At 38.2% G+C, this 17,885-nt stretch overlaps 1 protein-coding gene across 3 annotated transcripts; it reads left to right on the forward strand.

Annotated features, from left to right (window-relative positions):
* The first annotated feature begins 769 nt into the window (after positions 1-769).
* Positions 770-17,563, forward strand: RWDD1 (RWD domain containing 1). 3 transcript variants are annotated; one of them, XM_057739878.1, is made up of 9 exons: positions 845-1,001; positions 2,224-2,351; positions 3,394-3,507; positions 8,676-8,741; positions 11,310-11,440; positions 13,240-13,383; positions 14,176-14,308; positions 14,839-14,901; positions 17,269-17,563. In XM_057739878.1, exons 6-9 carry the CDS (start codon positions 13,258-13,260, stop codon positions 17,388-17,390), a joined length of 444 nt encoding a protein of 147 aa, XP_057595861.1. In that variant the 5' UTR covers positions 845-1,001; positions 2,224-2,351; positions 3,394-3,507; positions 8,676-8,741; positions 11,310-11,440; positions 13,240-13,257; the 3' UTR covers positions 17,391-17,563. The 3 variants fall into 3 exon arrangements, with proteins under 3 accessions (XP_057595859.1, XP_057595861.1, XP_057595860.1); XM_057739877.1 differs by lacking the exon at positions 3,394-3,507; XM_057739876.1 differs by lacking the exons at positions 2,224-2,351; positions 3,394-3,507 and having other exon boundaries at positions 770-1,001.
* The last annotated feature ends 322 nt before the right edge of the window (positions 17,564-17,885 follow it).

Genomic DNA, 17,885 nt, shown 5'->3' on the forward strand with positions numbered 1-17,885 from the left:
TACTTCCTCTGTTTCATTCTCCCAAATCAAAGGTTCTGAATATTTTTCAGAGTATTTATCCTTACTTTAGCATTACTTATCAAAGATGTTACCGAAATTTACACCCCCTTCATCAGTTCAGAAACTGCTATCACAGAAATATTTAGATCTACATCCTGCCGCGTTCATTGCACAAATTCAAAACTGAAGCCTCGACATCTGAATCTAGAACCCAGATCTCAGGACTTCCAGTTGATTTCTACCCCGGATTCACTCTGGCCACTTGGCAGTTGGGCCGATCCTTCTGGACCCCCCCGATGCAGTAACAGAGCTTGCTCCTCTGCTCACTAGATTCTACAGGCTCGTGGGATGCCAAGAACTCGAAGGTTCCAGAAACGCAGAAGTCACCGGGAACCCGCCATTCGCCAGCACCGGGACTTAACAGCTGCCCAACCGCCCGCTGCCACAGGGTTGTAACCTGGAAACAGGAAGCTCCCAAGTTTGCGGACGCCTCCAACGCCCGCCTCCTGCTACACAGCCATGCCCCCGCACGCGAAGCCAGCCTTAAGTCCAGACAAGTCGAGCGAGGATGCGGCGCTGATGGGCTTCTCAGGCTCAAGACCCTGTAAAATCCAGGAAACAATCCTTAGGTGCCCGTGGCAAATGCCAGTCCGGTGTCTTCCCATCTCTGCAAATCCCGAGCAGGCGTGGGACGGGCGACCCACCGGCCAGGCCCAACAAGTCGAACGTAGAACTAGGGAGCAGGCGGAGGCCGGCGCTGGGCTGTTGCTCAGCAGGCCCAGCCTGGCTTTGGGCCTCGGGCCTCTCAGCCGGGGCTCTGCGCCTGCGCCCGCCCAGCCGCCGCCTGCTCTCGCATCGCGGCCGCGGTCCCAGCTGCAGCGCGCCGCCTGGGTGCCTGGGCGATCCATGGGCTGCAGCGAGGGCCGCGATGACAGATTACGGCGAGGAGCAGCGCAACGAGCTGGAGGCCCTGGAGGCCATCTACCCTGACTCCTTCACAGGTGACTTTCGCGGCCGCGGGCCCGCAGCTCCTCGGGGGTGGAGGGGGACGGGCCGCCGCCGCCTCGGCCCTCGGCATCCCGGGCCAGGATGGAGAAGGGAACAGCGAGGCCGCGTGGCCACCTCGCCCGCCACTCTCCCCTCTACCTCCCCCGAAGTGTTCGGGCATTTACTAGTAACTCCACGGCTGTTTTCTCTTTTCCGCTTGTTCTCTGAAATCTGACAGTCCGGGCGGGGCTGGCGAGATGCCTGGAGTGTCAGGCTTGGAATTCAGTCGGGTACACTTTGGTCTTTGTCACTTAACAGCAGCCCAAGGTTTAGGGAAATACACGAATACAGGTACTCCAAGTGGGGATAGTCTTTCCAGAACCGCAGAAGTGTCAGTTTTCACATTTTCACCTTTATTCAGGTAGAAGTTGTTTTTCATATGATGGTGTTTTAAAGTTTGTGGGATTTAGAATTCTCGAAGTAACACCAAGAATCAGTTTTGAGAGTGGCGTCGTCCCTGAAGTTTGTTTTTCTCCTCTATTTTTTTTTTTTACATTCTGACATTCTGCAGTATGCTCAGTGTATGAGGTGGCCCAAATTTCAGGTCCACTGTAAGATCACAGATAATTAGACTAATAGTAGGATATCAGACATCATCTAGCCTGGCTTCCTCTTGCTAGAAGCAAGGTAGTGGAGGCTCAGGAAAGTTAAGTGGCTTGCTCTGGGTTGGCCAGCAAGTTAGTGGCAGGACTAACTAATAGTCTAACCTAATAAGAGTTAGGTCTGGGACTTGGGATCCAGCTGCAGCTGGGATTGGGGGGGGGGTGCAGAAGATTACTTGGTAAGTTTGGCTAATGTAATATATTAATGAGAAGTTCGTTACGTATATTTTAAAAGGAGAGAATTCTTCTGTATTAAGCCATCCTTCAGATGATTTTGAAAATGCTGCAAGGTACGATATCAGTATGACTTCTCACTTTATAGTCAGATTCTGAGAGGTGATTTAATAAAGCCAATATGAGCGAGTATAGCCTAGGTTTGTGGGACTTACCTTCCTTATCCCTTCCTTTGAGTGTTGTCCATCACTGATTGTCAGAATTCAGAGTGTGAGGTAATGTTATTTTAACTCATAAACTCCAACCCCTCTCCCTTTTCATTGTTTAGCTTAGTATTCTTAGCTCTACCCTTTGATCACTGCTTGCAATGGTAGCAAATTTTGTTCTGCTTTGCCAACAGGCAGATGTCTCTCAGCTATCCCTGTATAGCTCCAGTCCTGTTCATGTTCTCTCTCACCAGCAGTACAACTGTGCTGTGAGGATGTTAAGGGGATGAGTGAAGAGGGGTTTGAGAGTGTCATTAACTGGGTGAGTGTGTATGGAGTCTGGCTCCCTTCTCTATCCTTGCTTATATATCAATTGTCTAAATAAAATAGAATATAGGGTCAGTTTTTGGATATATTCTTAAGCATGATATTTGGTCGTTTCTAGTACATTGGAAAAGTGACAGGCATGAACACAGTGTAGGCAGAGTTAAGAAAGCATAAGATATGCTGTTCTTTTCGTATCTTTGGACATAAGGTATCACTCATTAAATACTGTGCATATAAACACTTATAAAAGTGATACATTTTTAACCCTGAAATAATCAGATGCTTCTTTCAAATTGTATTAGGCTCTGATATAGTTCAGTATATGAAATTCTTGTCAGATGCAAAAGTGTTTGAGGATTCTGGGCCAGGATAATAAAAGACAATTTGTGAATCTCTGACACATCAAGTATTCTGCAGTGTCAGCTGAGCCCATCTGTCTCTAATTCCTATCAGCATTCCTACAATTGCATTAAATAAAATGAGATGTCTTGATTTATAGTTCTTAAGGAACTTTGATCAAATTCTTTATGAAACCTCAAGGAAAAGGCAGGGGACTTTGGAATCATATATTTCCATGTTTGGTCTTTTGAAATCTTGAGGATTTGCAAGGTTTACTGTTTTACAGCTTTCTTTTGTGTTGATGATTTCATACTTTAATATTTTCATTCCAGGTTTAAGAAAGACAGCTTGTTCATGTCAGTTTGCCAAGGAACACTAATTGATAGTCTTCAAATCTCATTTTGAATCACATTGAATATTGGATTTGTGAATGCTCCATGCTGTTGATGAAGGAAGTAGATATGTATATATATATTTTAAATAAACAGCAGAGTGCTGACAGAGAAGTCTTTGTCAAGTACCTCATGACGCTCCTGTGGCTGCTGGAGAGGCACAGTTAAGCCAGCCATAGTCCCAGGCACCTAGACCTAACCTGACTTTAGAATCGATTGCTTATTTGTAGAGAGCTTTTGGCCCGATGTTGCATTTGTTGTGATAACAGATCATAACACAGTTTCTTCTTTGTGCCTGTTCTGTAGCTTGATTGCACATTGATCCAATCCTCCTAACAACTAGTCTTCCAAAATATAAGTGGACTCTTCTGATATCCCATTCTCCTTCAGTAGTGCTTCACTTGACAAGGTCCTGCTAAGGTAGTTGAATTTGGTTATTTCCATTTCTGTATCAAAATCTCTGGTTATGGGGCATTTTGTTGGAACAAATTGGTTGGCTTTAGGCTAACCAAAAGTCAGGTTGCCTTAATTCTGTTTGATCTTACAGAGAGGGGTACATAATCCTGTATTTGCTTATGTTAGTACCTCTAAGTGACAGCCATGAGCTTAACAGTTATAATTGCATCTTAGAGATGGGGCAGAAGTCATCTTGTGAAAGCAGTTTTTCTAGGACAGTTGCTCTCGAAGACCCAAAGGGACTTATTTTCATGTGGGTTGTTCTGGTTCTTTGTGAAAACCTCAGTGGCATCTGTGTGTCCCTTTAGCGTACCTTTCAGCTACTGCCTCCATTTTCTCTGCTCTTAACAAAATCCTTAATTCTGTCTAGTTTACCATCATCTGCCCCTCTGTCACCTAACACTTCTCCTGGCCCTCCACTGGTTCCTTCCACAATGCCAAACAACCTTATGCTTTTTCTCAAAAGTATTTTGATGCACTCACAGTGGTGGAAATCTGGTCTCTCGTGAAAGCTGTTGTTTCCTCAATTATGCCCCAGCTCACAGTATGTAATGCATTGGAATAGGATTATCACTTCATGAGAACTCAGGAATAATTCATCTTTGCAAGTCCAGTTAAGTAAGTTTTCCTCTTTTAGTAACCGCCAAGCTTTGGCGTATTATCCCTTTCCATTTTTTTTTTTTTAATTAGATTCAGCTATGACAGAAAACCCCAAATAACTGGTTTTAAAAGGGTAAAACTTTATTGCTCTTGCACATAAATGATAGTTGTGTAGTTTTGCTGCAAGAATTCTTCAGGGATCCAGGCTTCTTAGTTTTTTGTCACCCGTAAGGTGTAGTCTCACCCTCGTGGTGAGGATGGCAGCATTCCTTTTCCAGGCAGCAGGGTAGATAAAGGAATGAAGGGTTTAAAAAAAAAAAAAAAAAAAAGAAGTAAAAGACAGCAGTTTCTTAAGGAAGTTTCCTCAGAACTATCAAAGGACTTATTTCCTACTGTCCCATTAGCTGGAACTCAGTCATTGGTGAGACCTAACTGGAAGGGAGGCTGGGAAAGATAGTCTTCATTCTGGGTGGGCAATACGCTCAGTTAAAAATGGTATAACTGGAAGAAGTGGAGAGTGGGTATTGGGGGATATTAGCGGTGTTCTCCAGTATCTTTTTTTGCTTGTTCCTGGTTCACAATTTTTTCTCTGTAATGGCAGTTTGGTGGAGTGGGTATCAACTCTTTGTCCTTGGACAAATGGTATAACGTCTCCAAGCCTCAGTTTCCATATCTGTTTAATAAGGAATAATATAAGTGTAAATACTTTGTAACTGTTACACAAATGCAAGATACTCTTTACTAGAAATTTACCATCTTAGTTGCTGATTCTTCTAATAATATGGCTTCCTAACTCCTGTCTTTGTCAACAGTTCTGATTTCTGTTTCCTCCAACTGCGTGGGGCCATAGCCACAGCTTGGAAGTGCCATCTTTAAAATTTTGGCCTCTGAAATTCCTTTCTCTGTCTGTAAGCTTTCTAGCCCTGCAGTTTTTCATTCCCATGCTTTTACTGAGCATGCCTCTCATCATGAGTTCTCATGCTTAGGTAGTTTATCAGCTTCTTTCTTGTTCATCTCACCTCCCTGTTGTGTTTGGCTCCCAAGGTCAGGCAGTTCAGTGATGTTCTTGCTAGCAGTCCCATGTCCTCATTTACCACATGGGTTCCTCATTTACCAAATATTTACTATATGCATTGTTAGAAGCTCAGTCTCTTGGGAAAAGACATCAGAGGAGTAATTTACAACACAGTGTGATGATTCTTTCATGGAGGTGCATATAGAATGCAGCTACAGCAAAGGGAGAGGGGACGGTCTGAGTTGTTGTGTAGAGTGAGGGGTGATGAGTTATGTGAATGAGACTGACGGAAGGAGCACATGTGCAGAAGCATGACTCTGTGAGGGCCAGTTGTGTTCAAAGGACAAGTAGCTGGGTATGGCTAGAATGTAAAGTGAGACATGAGAGTTGTGAAAAATGAGACCTGACAAGTACCCAGGGGCCAGATCACAGAGGGCCTTGTTAGGGATTTAGGTATGATCTTACAGGCCAATGGTTCATTCCCCATCCATCTCACCCACAGCTACTCAGACATACACGGCACATTGTAGAAACTGCTATGTCAGACCTGGATCTCTTGGTACGTAGATGGCTTCACAAATAAAATAGGCTTCTCTTGAGTTTGTTTTTACCTGCCATGGCTGCTGCTTTTTTTTTATTTTTTTTTAAATCTCTGGCACTTTTTCCTCCTTTTACTTCTGTTCTGCAAATTTAGAATTCCTTACACAGCTGCTACTGGCCCTTATTTTTCTCTCTGGCGATTTCACTGAGTTGAACGACATTAGCTATCACCTCACTGTGGGTGTTCCCAGATTGAATTAAAGCCCAGGCTCTCTTTAGTACCAGTTGCCTATTTCTGATTGCGTACTTGATACCTCCAACTGAAAGTGCCTGTGTTCTTCAAGTGTATCTGGTTTTTCTTTTCTATTTCTTGTTTTCGTTGGTGTTACTGCCTGCAGATTCAGTTTGTCACCCATCACCATCTTAGATTTCTCCCTGTTCCCTGCTATTCCCGTTGCTACCAGCCTAGTTCAGAACCTCAGTAACTTTGCTGAGGTGGTTTCAGTAGCTATCTAGTTTCATCCTGCGTCTAGTCTTGTTTTTCTCCTTCCATTTTATGCACTGTTGCTAGATTTATCTTCTGTGTTTAGAAATAGAATTTTGACCTTATTACTACTGCTAAAAAAAGCTCTCACTGTCCACACTAAACTTTCAACTCTTTATTTTCAACTTGTTTTATTCATCACATATACATCCACTAATGGAATAGTTTCTAATTCCTTGTATACGTCTTAAGCTTTCGCACCATTGTACCCTTGCTGCCTTTTTACTCTAACTTGCATTCCTTTTCTTCAGCTCTACTTACCAGTATGCTTAATTCACAACCTGGCTCAAATGACTACCCTGGAATTTCTCGCCTGGAAAAAAATTTTTTTCTTTTTAAATGAAACTCTATGTAGTTTATTCAGTCCTGCCAGTTACTAGCTGTATAGCTTTGGGCACATTATTTAAAAGCTCTTTTATCTCAGTTTCCACATCTATAAAGTTGGGATGATACTGTATTTAATTGATTCTAAGACGTTTTTACATTTAAACATCTCTGAAATACGAATTTGTCTTATAATTGATTACATATCATAGTTTAATTGGCAGTTTCTTTTTTCTTTCTTAGTGTTACATAAAGTAGGGTGCATCACATATTTGATGGCATCTTAAATTTGGTGAAATATGATAACAGTGTAAAATCACGATTTTGGTGTGAGAAATAAAGGATTTTTGTGTAAATGCATAGAACAGCACAGGTGCAAAGTAATGCTCTATAAATGTTAGCTGTTGTTATTGGGTATAGGTAACCCCTAAATTACAGCCTCCTGGAGCCCTAGAAAATGATAGTAAGTTGGAATGTCATTGGGTTGAACCCTTATTTTTATAGTTGCAATGTTTATATTTCATGACATGTAAATGCTAAGGTTGGTCATGAGAAGAAATAGGAATAAAATACATCAAATATATTTTACATACATTTGTTAGAAAGAGGTAGGGCCAGTCATATTATAAAAGGTTTATTATAATTACCTTTTAGGGACGTTTTCAGCATAGGCTGGACTGCCAGAGGCCTATTAAAATGTGAGTCCAGTGAGTCTCTTATCTTCCTGACAAACACATTTCTACTAATCATAGATGTTCATCATTGCTTCAGATACTTTTAAACTTCAATTAAAATGAGGGCATATGTCTTGAAAAATCTCTCTCTTTTTTTTTTTTAACATTTTGGCCAGGCCGCATGGCATGTGGAATCTTAGTTCCCTGACCAGGGATTGAACCCATACCCCCTTTGGTGGAAGTGCGGAGTCTTAACCACTGGACCGGGGAAGTCCCTTGAAAATTTTATTGATGATGAAAATTTTATTGATAATGAAAATTTTATTGATAATTCATTTATTTATGAAGACTTCAGAAGTCATGGAATGGGAAAAGCTGAGTGGTTTTCATGCTGAATTTTTCAGAGATCCCCTTACTCTTTCATGTCGGAAAGAGGCTGCTGAGCTGCTACCAACCTTGACCGGGGTCAGGGCTTCCCAGGCCTGAAGTGAAGCACAGACTTTTCTTGTGGGCTCAGTAGCCATCAGGGTTGGCTTGAATTTTCCTTGTTTAGTCTTCTAAAGGTTCTGAGTTTGTTTTCTTTGGTCTTGTCTTTCTCCTTTCATTCTATTAGTTTAGCTCTTTCATTGAGCCAAAGTTTATTGAGTTTCTAGATACTGCCAGGGACCGATCTAGGAGCTCTCAGAGTTTTTACAGTATTCTTGTGGAGAAATAGATCATAAACAGGTAAATAGTATCAGATAGACATCAGGCTACAAAATAACATTTAAAGCTTTCTTATTTATGTAAATGTTGATTGACATGTCTTGCTTAACAAATTGTAAGTAATTTGATATTTGGATTCATGGATAATTTTGTAATTCCATGAAAGATGGAAGATTCTCAATAATTTGTGAAAGAATAAAGTTTGGTTCTAGAGATAATATAGGAGAAAGAGATAGCTAGAAGACAGACTCTAACAAATTAGTATTTACTGTTGGTCGTGGAGATTCTGAATTATACTTCAGAATGTATAAGTATAAAAATTAGTGATAATACTGAGTATTTATGTGTGGGTAGGTTCTGATGAGAAACATCAAAAAAAATTTTTTTTTTGCCATTTCATTTGGAAATTTTTTAGAATGTAATTTTTCCACGTTTAGGTGGAAATTTTGAATTAAAAAAGTAATTACTTATTTTAATTGATTTGATAAAACTCAAAGAGGGTATCTATTGTAGGCTTTTTTTTTCTAGATTAAAGAAAACCCTAGATTTAAGCAGAAATTAATGGATGTTTTATCATTTGAATTGTTCTGTTCAGTCTGTATTTGTGGAAATGGAAATACAGGCTAGGGATCAGTTTCCAGGACTGGATATCGGTATTTTGCTAATAAGGAAAAGCATGTGCCTTAGGAAGCATCTTAATAACTTAACCTCTGTGTATATTTTCTTGCAGTATTATCAGAAAATCCACCCAGCTTCACCATTACTGTGACATCTGAGGCTGGAGAAAATGATGAAAGTAAGTCTAGTCAAAAGTACTTTCGGTTTTTCTAAGCCCTTCTCTCAGGAATTTTATTCATTCCACAGCCATTGTGCTGGGCATTGCATGTGTGCAGGTGTTAAGGTGCTGTTAAGAATTTAGTATCAATGTTACATGTTTCTAGTCAGTATTTACTATGTAATAATGACTTATAGAGAAACAGAGAGGAAGTATTCTGACAGAGTAAGCTTAATTTTTTAAAAGTAAAACAGAGACATTAACAATACAGCAGACAGCACTTCCCTGGTGGTACAGTGGTTAAGAACCGCCTGCCGTTGCAAGGGACACGGGTACGAGCCCTGGTCCGGGAAGATCCCACATGCTGTGGAGCAGCTAAGCCCGTGTGCCACAACTACTGAGCCTGTGATCTAGAGCCCAGGAACCACAACTACTAAAGCTGGCATGCCACAGTTACTGAGTCCGTGTGCTGCAACTACTGAAGCCTTTGTTCCTAGAGCCCATGCTCTGCAACAAGAGAAGCCACCGCACTAAGAAGCCCACGCATGGCAACGAAGGGTAGCCCCCACTCTCCACAACTAGAGAAAGCCCTCGCACAGCAATGAAGGCCCAGTGCAGCCAAAAATAAATAAAATAAATAAGTAAAAAAACACAACAATACAGCAGATAGAGAAAGGGTAGGAAATTTTTGTCAACAAGACTTTGCAGGACACATAATTTAGTGGTTGTGTGGTATTCCTTGGCATAGTATGGACTTTTTCCTCTTTGGGTATTTAGATTGTTTATTGGACATTTGCTGTTATGAATTGCGCTGGATAAATACCTATCTGCATTTCCCCCCTCTCTCTTTAAAATGGGTATTGTACTGTTCTTCAAACATGTGTATACATAAAACCAGATAAAAACCAATGTTATACATCTGTAGAACTAAGACAAATATAGAAATTGAAATAAAGGAGCTATAAAACTAATTAATTAATTTAAATTTGGTAAATGTTGGGAGAAGAGTGTCTTAAGTTCATTTCCACTTTTAGTCCAGTTCAGTTAGTATTGTAATTTTATAAAAATGTTATATAAGTTGGTGTTAAACCCAAGGATTTTTTTTTTCCTGTTAAGCTAGTTAACTAAAATTCTGCCATGAGTAGTCAGTAATAGCGATTTTCATGGTATCAGTTGATAACTCTAAATCTGTCTTAAAGAATTGAAAATGCGGTTAGTATTGATATTACTGAAATCTGAATTAAAAAGATGTTGAATACAGTTACTTACATATACTTATATAGATAGATATTTATATATAGTGTCACTACACATGAGCATCCTTTTACATTTTGTTTAAAATGTGAATATATGCATAGAAAGATACTTTTAAGTATCCTTGTAATAATGCTTTTAAGATACTTTAAATATATCAAAATGGTAACAGTGATCTCTTCCTGAGAATGGGATTGTTACTGATTTTATTTTTCTCTTAATGTATTCCTAAATTTTCTATAATGAATTTCTATTACATCATATAGTAGAATCAGTAAATTAGAAAAAAACAAACTTCTTGTGCTAGCAATAAAATTAGAAACATGTTAATTAAAAATGAAAAATGCCAAAAGACATTGTATATTTCTTACTCACCTAACACTCAATCTTTCTTATATCCATTGATTCATAAAATTCTTTGTTGATATCATACACAAAAATTAAAACAAAATATCCAGCCAGCACATTTTGAGGTGTTTTTGTCCATTCCCATGGAGAGAAATCTAGATTTCAGTTAAAATCATCAAAATCAGGAGGTTTTAATAATTAAAATGTGAGTTACAGGAAAGGCGAAATCTAGACAAAGGGTCATTTTGAGAAATAAGTTTTAACAGAAAATGTTTAGCACTACTGCTTAGTTGCAGATTGCCTGGCGAAATTGAGAATTCATCAGGCTAGACAGCAGAAAGATACTATGCACTAATGTGCCTTTAAGAATCTCACACCTATACCAGTGTCAGATTTGTGAATTGGCACAGGCCAAAAGACTAGAGCAGAATGTATGGCTGAGTCAGATTAAAAGTTTCTTAGACAATCTCTCAAGACTGTCCAGTTCACAGCCGTGTCCTCTAGCAACCCCTTCCCTATGCCCTGCTGGCTTTGTGCAGATAGAAATATGGACTCCAGGGCTAAAGTCAGATCTGCACTGGGAGCTGGCTCTCGGCGACGCCTGAAAATGAGCCTAAGGTAGTACTTTTTCTGTGTCACGTTCAGTGCCTTTTGTTCACCTTAAGGAGAATTTTAAAAAGTGTCGTCTTCATCCTCTTTCTCTGATATGCAATATGGTAAAATACTCAGTAGTAGTACATGTATTTCATGTGTTGGAAGTGATCTTTGGTATTCCTATGATTTGTTTTCACTTATATTTGTGGCACGTGTTGTTTATGTTAGTGATTATCTGGTCTCATAGTAACCTTGTTTTTCTTTGTAGGAAAATCTGTTGTGTTACTTTTCATTGACATGTTGTAAATTAATTACTGATTCAGCAAAGATGTTGACCTCTCTGTACTTTACATTTTAAGGTATTCATATCAATCTCTTATCTTGTGTCTTTAGCTGTCCAGACTACCCTCAAGTTTACATACAGTGAAAAATACCCAGATGAAGCTCCCCTTTATGAAATATTCTCCCAGTTAAATCTAGAAGATGATGATGTTTCAGACATTTTAAAATTATTAGCATTACAGGTAAGGAAATAACAAGTTTTATAATGGCATTATTTTATTGGCCTTAAATATTATACATTAATGTTGAGTCAGAAAATGCTATTATATATGTATAACTAGTGTATTGAACAAGGAGAATTCATGATATGTGTGTGTGTATTCACAAAGCATCTTTATTTTTGTTTCCCACTGTACCTTTAAAATTTGAGTAAGAGAAGTTCTTCCTATACCCTTGTTTGAAACTCAGTTAACCCTGTGACTTTTAGGTGATAAAAAGTCTGATTAGGTACTATAAGTTATAAACATAGTTAAAATTTGGTCCTAAGAATGTCTAGTCCCATGTGCACTTAAAAATTCCAACTTAAAAAAAATTAAAACTCCCAACCCCTCTGACCTATTCCAGGCTAGTTGCCTGTAATCTAGTAAGATGAGTGGTGATAGATTTTTTTCTTTCCTGTCTCTCCTGCTCCCTAAGCTTACAAACAGCAGCAATGGTTTATGACCCTTCCAAGAGGGGGAGTTGTGCGGAAGAAAAAATAGTTCTGTGATGGGGTGGGCTGCTCACAGTCTGGGCGTGGGAGATATTTAAAGCTCTCTCTTGCTTGGGTAGAGAGTTTTCATGGGTTTTTCAGTGTAGGAAAGGCAAGTGAAATCTACTCCACCATCTTAAAAGCAAAAGTGCTAGTTTTGTTTGGTTTTCTAAGAAGAACTGACAGAAAACATGTCTCCACCTTAAATGTGACTTGTGTACTTTAAGGGCTATAGGTGCTCTAAATGCTGACATTTAAAAAATATCTGGAGCTGTTAGAGAATGAAGAGTGAAAAGAAGGTATATCAAACACTAGTTTATGCTGATTGTGGGCCCTGTTCACTCTGTTACCCAGTGTGAAGTTATATTAATTCTATGTATTTGGTTTAACATGCTTCATTTAAAAACATTGCAGAGAGCCTGGGACAATATACTATATTCAGTCACTCATATATTAATGTAAGTTATTTGATCTGAGTGACTTTGTTAATATGTATTTTATATTTTATTTATACTCAGACTCCTTTCTTTCAAAAGGGAACTTTTGGTTTCTCTCTGATACTTACCTGAGATCAGAGGTATTGAGGGCATGTTTGTATTCTTTTCTCTAAAAGTAGTTATATTAATTTTTAGTTATCAAAATAATACATTTATATTACAAAAAACTCAGAAAATAATGAAGAAAATAAAGATTACTCAGTCTCACCAATCAGGTGTAACTGCCTATTTACATTTTTGGTGTGAATTCAGACAATTTTTTCCTACAGTAGCTAGCAGTATCAGTTCTCCAGTGTGTTATCATTAGTTTAGTTCTTTGCGGGTATTTTAAGAGCTGTGACAACTGAATTTTGAGGGCAAAGTGATTTTCTAATACAATACAATAATAAAGAATGTAGGTACTTTTATGGATTTATCTTTATGTATCTTTTTCTCTATTTGTAATGGTTTAAAACTAAAATGATGAAGACATGCTGGAGGACTGATATTGCTAGCTACTGTAGAAAAACATTTTCTGAATTCTGTGTACATTTATGATTATTACATAGGATGCATTGAAATATCTGTTTTAGGTTGAATGTAGCAAATTCAGTTCAAAAATGTGTATATGTGCTTAATTCTGAAGTGATCCAAGAGTCTGAAGTTCTGGGGTAGCTGAATTAGTAATCATATTATAAATGTGTGGAGTGTGGTGATTATGCTGAAACACCTTTTTTTCCCCCATTGGTTTGTTTTTATTTTTCTGAGGATTATGTTTCTCACTACAACCTTTTTTTCTTTTTTGCTTATATAGGCAGAAGAAAACCTTGGTATGGTGATGATCTTTACTTTAGTGACAGCGGTGCAAGAAAAATTAAATGAAATAGTAGATCAAATAAAAACTAGAAGAGAAGAAGAAAAGAAACAAAAAGAAAAAGAAGCAGAAGAAGCCGAAAAGGTATATTTAAAAGTCATATTTTCTTTCATTATTCTTTAAATCTTTTTTGGGTTTTGTTTTTTGTTTTTTGTTTTTGCTTTTGGAAATTTCAGTAATTTGGGGGAATCACAAAAGAAGCACAAATAAATTTTAATAAAGCTTTACTAAGCACAATTTTAGAAGGTCTCATTTAGTTGGTGGGCATGGCACAGTAATGATTAATAATCAATTAGTTAAAGGTTAATAAAGCTCATGTAGGTAAAATCTAGAAATGTGAGGGTGAGTTAAAAATTATCTGCACTCGAGTTATATTAAAACTTCTGTAAATGCTACAGCCAGAGTGTGGATAATTTTTACTGACTCGCGTATAAATTATTTCACTTACGGAACAGAGTTTATAATTCTAAAGCCCCCAACAGAGTAATTTAAATATTCACTAAGTGTAAAGAAAACCTTAGATTCTAAAATGAAGTAAGAAAGGTAAGCACTGATGTTAGTGTTATGAACTGATGTGTATTTAAACATATTACAACTTTCTTCTTAACAGTGAATACCAATGGGGACACATTGCATATTGTGGTTTGCTTTTTTTTTTTGTAATAAAAATAAAAAATGGACTTTTCCAGAGTAAATTGCTGAAACCAATGAGATTAGCCAGAGCAGGAAGAAATCAGACTAAATATTTTAAACTTGAAACCATTTTTCTCCGTCTTTCCCATAAGTGGCTGTATTCATTTGTCTAGAAGATCATTAGGCTTTATTTTCTCACTGTTGTTTTATTTATCTGGTGACATGTCTTTTTTCTCTTCTAAGCAATTATTCCATGGCACTCCTGTTACAATTGAGAATTTCTTAAGCTGGAAGGCCAAGTTTGATGCAGAACTCCTGGAAATTAAAAAGAAGCGAATGAAAGAAGAAGAACAAGCAGGAAAAAATAAATTAAGTGGTATGGCCTGCCCCCCCAATATGCTGTTCTCTCTGAGCTCTCCTATATTACTTCTTATATAGCAAGAGGATCAGTTGGACAGATTTCTATAAGAAAATCGTGTACTTAGGCACCTAGGACAAAAAAAGAAAGTGTTCTCTTCATATGATGACGTTTCTTCACACAATTGTAATTAATTTTTATGACTTATCTTTCGTCTAAATATTGAGTGTATAGATCTTGAGATACAGCTACCATGACTTTTAGGATCACAAGCCTTAGGAGTGGTAGAATCAAACCCATTTGTTTTTCTAGGACTCTGAGGCAGACTAGGTTTTCACTTGTTTCATTTTAATGCAAATACATTTCACATGCTTCTTAGCTACTTACTGAGTTCATAAATTTATTGAAATTCACAGAAAAACAGGTTTTCAGACTTTTTTTTATAACTTGTTTTTTAACTTGTTTAAATTATTATATTGTTTAAAGGGTTGTAAGGGAAGATGGAGGAAAACTATGCCGTTTGAATGAAATGTGTTTATTTCTTTTAGGGAGACAGCTATTTGAAACAGATCATAATCTCGACACATCTGATATTCAGTTCTTGGAAGATGGTAAGATAATATTAGAATTCCACGTGTACATAGTGTGCTATTTTTAATATTAAACCATGAAAATCATAGTGGTAACTTAATGTAAATTTTTCCTCCCAAGGTTATAAGGAAACACATTGTGAAGAATAAATTCTAATGTTTGATCGATTTATACATTAAACTATAGCAGTGTATTTTTTGGAGTTTTGTGATAACTTAAGCAGCATCAAAGATAGCAGTAGATAAACAGTGTGGTCATATTTGCCTCTTACAACTGGTAAACCAGGTCACTGACTCAAGTGACCTGCTTTCCTCAAATTTCCAGTATCACAAATCTATAGAAACTATAATCCATGGCTTGTCACGGAGCTTTATTGAAGCCTGGAACTAACCAAAAGTCTTATTATATTTCATACCACTCTTAACTGTCTTTGGAATATCTAGTCCCTTGTGCTTTCCTTTTCTTTTTATCCTAACCCTTATCCTCTTGCCCTCTTTGTCCATTCATTGTTTATCCATCCACAGATATTTATTGCATCCCTGCTATAAGCCAGGCACTGTCCTGGCCACTGAGGATACAGCAGAGGACAATTTAGACAAATTTGCCTGTCCTCATGGAGCTTGAGCCCTACGTGTGTCTCTTAAACTGAGCTCCTTACTCAGTTACCCCTCTAGTAGGTCCCTGAGTTCTGCACTTCATCATCCTTCTGTCATGCCCACCATGCCAATTGGGGATCCTCTAGCATCTGGCCTTTCGACCTTGTTCCTGGACTGCCTTCTGGAGAAGGTTAAGAAGGTTAAGAATCTATTATCTGTTGAGGTGGCCCACTGCTAAATCATGCTTCTTAACTTGAGCTGGGCTCTTCCTGGCACTGAGTTTTGTTTTTTTGTTTTTTGTTTTTAAATAAATTAGTACATTCTTGCTCTAAGATTCTTAGTCTTAAAAAAAAAACCCAAAAATCCAAAACCAAAACCCCCAAAACAGAAAACAAGGATATCTTCATCTATCTTCCCTCTCATTTTAGGAGCTTATTTTACTTACTATTTTGTTTAGAAATTCTAGATCCAGAAAGTTTTGTCTCATTCTTTCTTGAACTTTAAAAGTTTTACTGTCTTCACTCATTTTTGACTCTTTTCCCTGTCTAATGGATCAAGTATCTCCTTATATCCAATAACTTACCAAAAACTCTTTGTTGATTCTGCCTCTGAAATGTCTTTTCAGCTCTTTCCTCCTGATTTGAAAGTTTTGTGATTTTTCAACTGGACTTTAGTAGTAGCTTCATAAATTATTTCTCTGCCTCATTCTCTTCCTCCTAGTTCCCTTATCTGCCTTATAGTCTCTGAGGCGGTATTTCTAAAACCCACGTTTAATCATGCCATTTCTATCCTTACAATCCTTTGGTGGTTCTCTGCTGCTTAGAGGAAGAGGTTGACCTGCACAGTCCTTCAGTTTGGCCTTCATATGTGTTATCTCCAAATGTTTTTCCTCAAGAATCTTGTGTTCCAGTTAGAAGTATTCAAGGTTTTAGCTTTTCTCTCTGCCTTTGCATAACCTTCCACCTAGAATTGCTTCATTCTGGCTCCTTTTCTTCTGGGTGGATTCCAATGTATCATGACGATATTTCAGATGTCATCTGCTCTGTAAAGCTTCACTACTTCTCCCAGGCTGAGTCAGTTATTCTTTGGCCTGGATTTAGCAAATTGTATTTTATTACTGAGCTGCTCTTAGGCACGAAGCAAGACTCCTTCTCATTGAGTTGAATGTCATTGGGCTAGAGTGTGAGAGGGAAAGAAGGTGAACAGTGCTTGGTGATTTAAGAGTACCGTGATATCCTACTTTATGTACTACAGACAGAGTGAAGAGTGAAGATGTTTCATGCAAAGCCTGGGTGTTACTTCCTATAGGGCTTAGACATTTGGAATCTTGGAAAGGCATTCCATTGGTTATGGGGGAACTGGGCAAGAGTGAAGATCAAATTAAATTTGTCAATTAATTATAGGTATAGTTGAGCTTTAATGATGTACATGTACCTATCTCCAGTACTGGGAGGGAGAAACTCTTGGTACAGGCTCATGGTCAGTGGTGATCAACTTTGTATCATCATTGTCTCCAACTTATGCCAGATCATAAATAATTCATTCTAGAAAGGCTTTTTTTGTAGCTGGATTTTTTAGACTATGAACTGGAAGCATGAAGTTGCTCTAAAATGTGTGAGTCTCTGCTGACCAATACAAATCACTGTTGGTATGATTTGCCTGTTGGTAGTTCAGGATTTCGTCACTTGCATCTCAGAGGTGCATTTGAGAAGTCTCTGTTTGGTACTGCCATTGGGTTGTATCTTTTATTTCTGACTATAAGACTGAAGAGAAAATCTTTTGTCTTTGCAGCTGGAAACAGCGTGGAGGTAGATGAGTCTTTGTTCCAGGAAATGGATGACCTGGAGCTGGAGGACGACGAGGATGATCCAGACTACAACCCTGCTGACCGGGAGAGCGACTTGACCGACTAGTGGACTGTGCCCGTCTGCGGATGCTCGACTGCCACAGCATCTGTGGCTATGCTCAGAGGGTGTTGATTTTCCTTTCTTTTTTTCTAAGAAAAAATAATTTTCAGGAGAATAGTCTTCTGATGGCTTTCATCATTGAACTTAATAAACTGATCTTAAAATTTCAAATATTAAAATGTTCAATTCCTCTTATTGGTGGGAAGAAGGTCACATGTTTAAAATCACTTAGTGTTGGAGAGAGATCCTGCCTAAAACACCAAGACTGGAAGATCAGCTGTTGCTGTACACAAGTGTGGGCTTATATGCAAGGAGTTGGAATAACTTGGAATTTCTGTGCTGGAGACAAGTGGTGGCTTTTGAATTCTAAGGGTTGTCATTCGTATAAAATATTAGAAGACTGAGGTGAACAGAGCATTAAAGCTTATGAATTCTAGCCTTCTGGCATAATATATCTAAGTCCTCACAAAACCAGAAGCCCATATTATAGTCAGGAGTGAA

The sequence above is a fragment of the Hippopotamus amphibius genome, chromosome 6 (assembly GCF_030028045.1).
Source record: "Hippopotamus amphibius kiboko isolate mHipAmp2 chromosome 6, mHipAmp2.hap2, whole genome shotgun sequence".
NCBI classification, from domain to species: Eukaryota; Metazoa; Chordata; class Mammalia; order Artiodactyla; family Hippopotamidae; genus Hippopotamus; species Hippopotamus amphibius.

Bases quoted from the DNA above. Each gene is read 5' to 3' on its own strand.
- RWDD1 (XM_057739876.1), top strand. From the start codon at position 929: ATGACAGATTACGGCGAGGAGCAGCGCAACGAGCTGGAGGCCCTGGAG. The intron at 1,002-8,675 runs GTGACTTTCGCG...ATTTTCTTGCAG, and splicing joins CTACCCTGACTCCTTCACAG to TATTATCAGAAAATCCACCC. The intron at 8,742-11,309 runs GTAAGTCTAGTC...TTGTGTCTTTAG, and splicing joins GGCTGGAGAAAATGATGAAA to CTGTCCAGACTACCCTCAAG.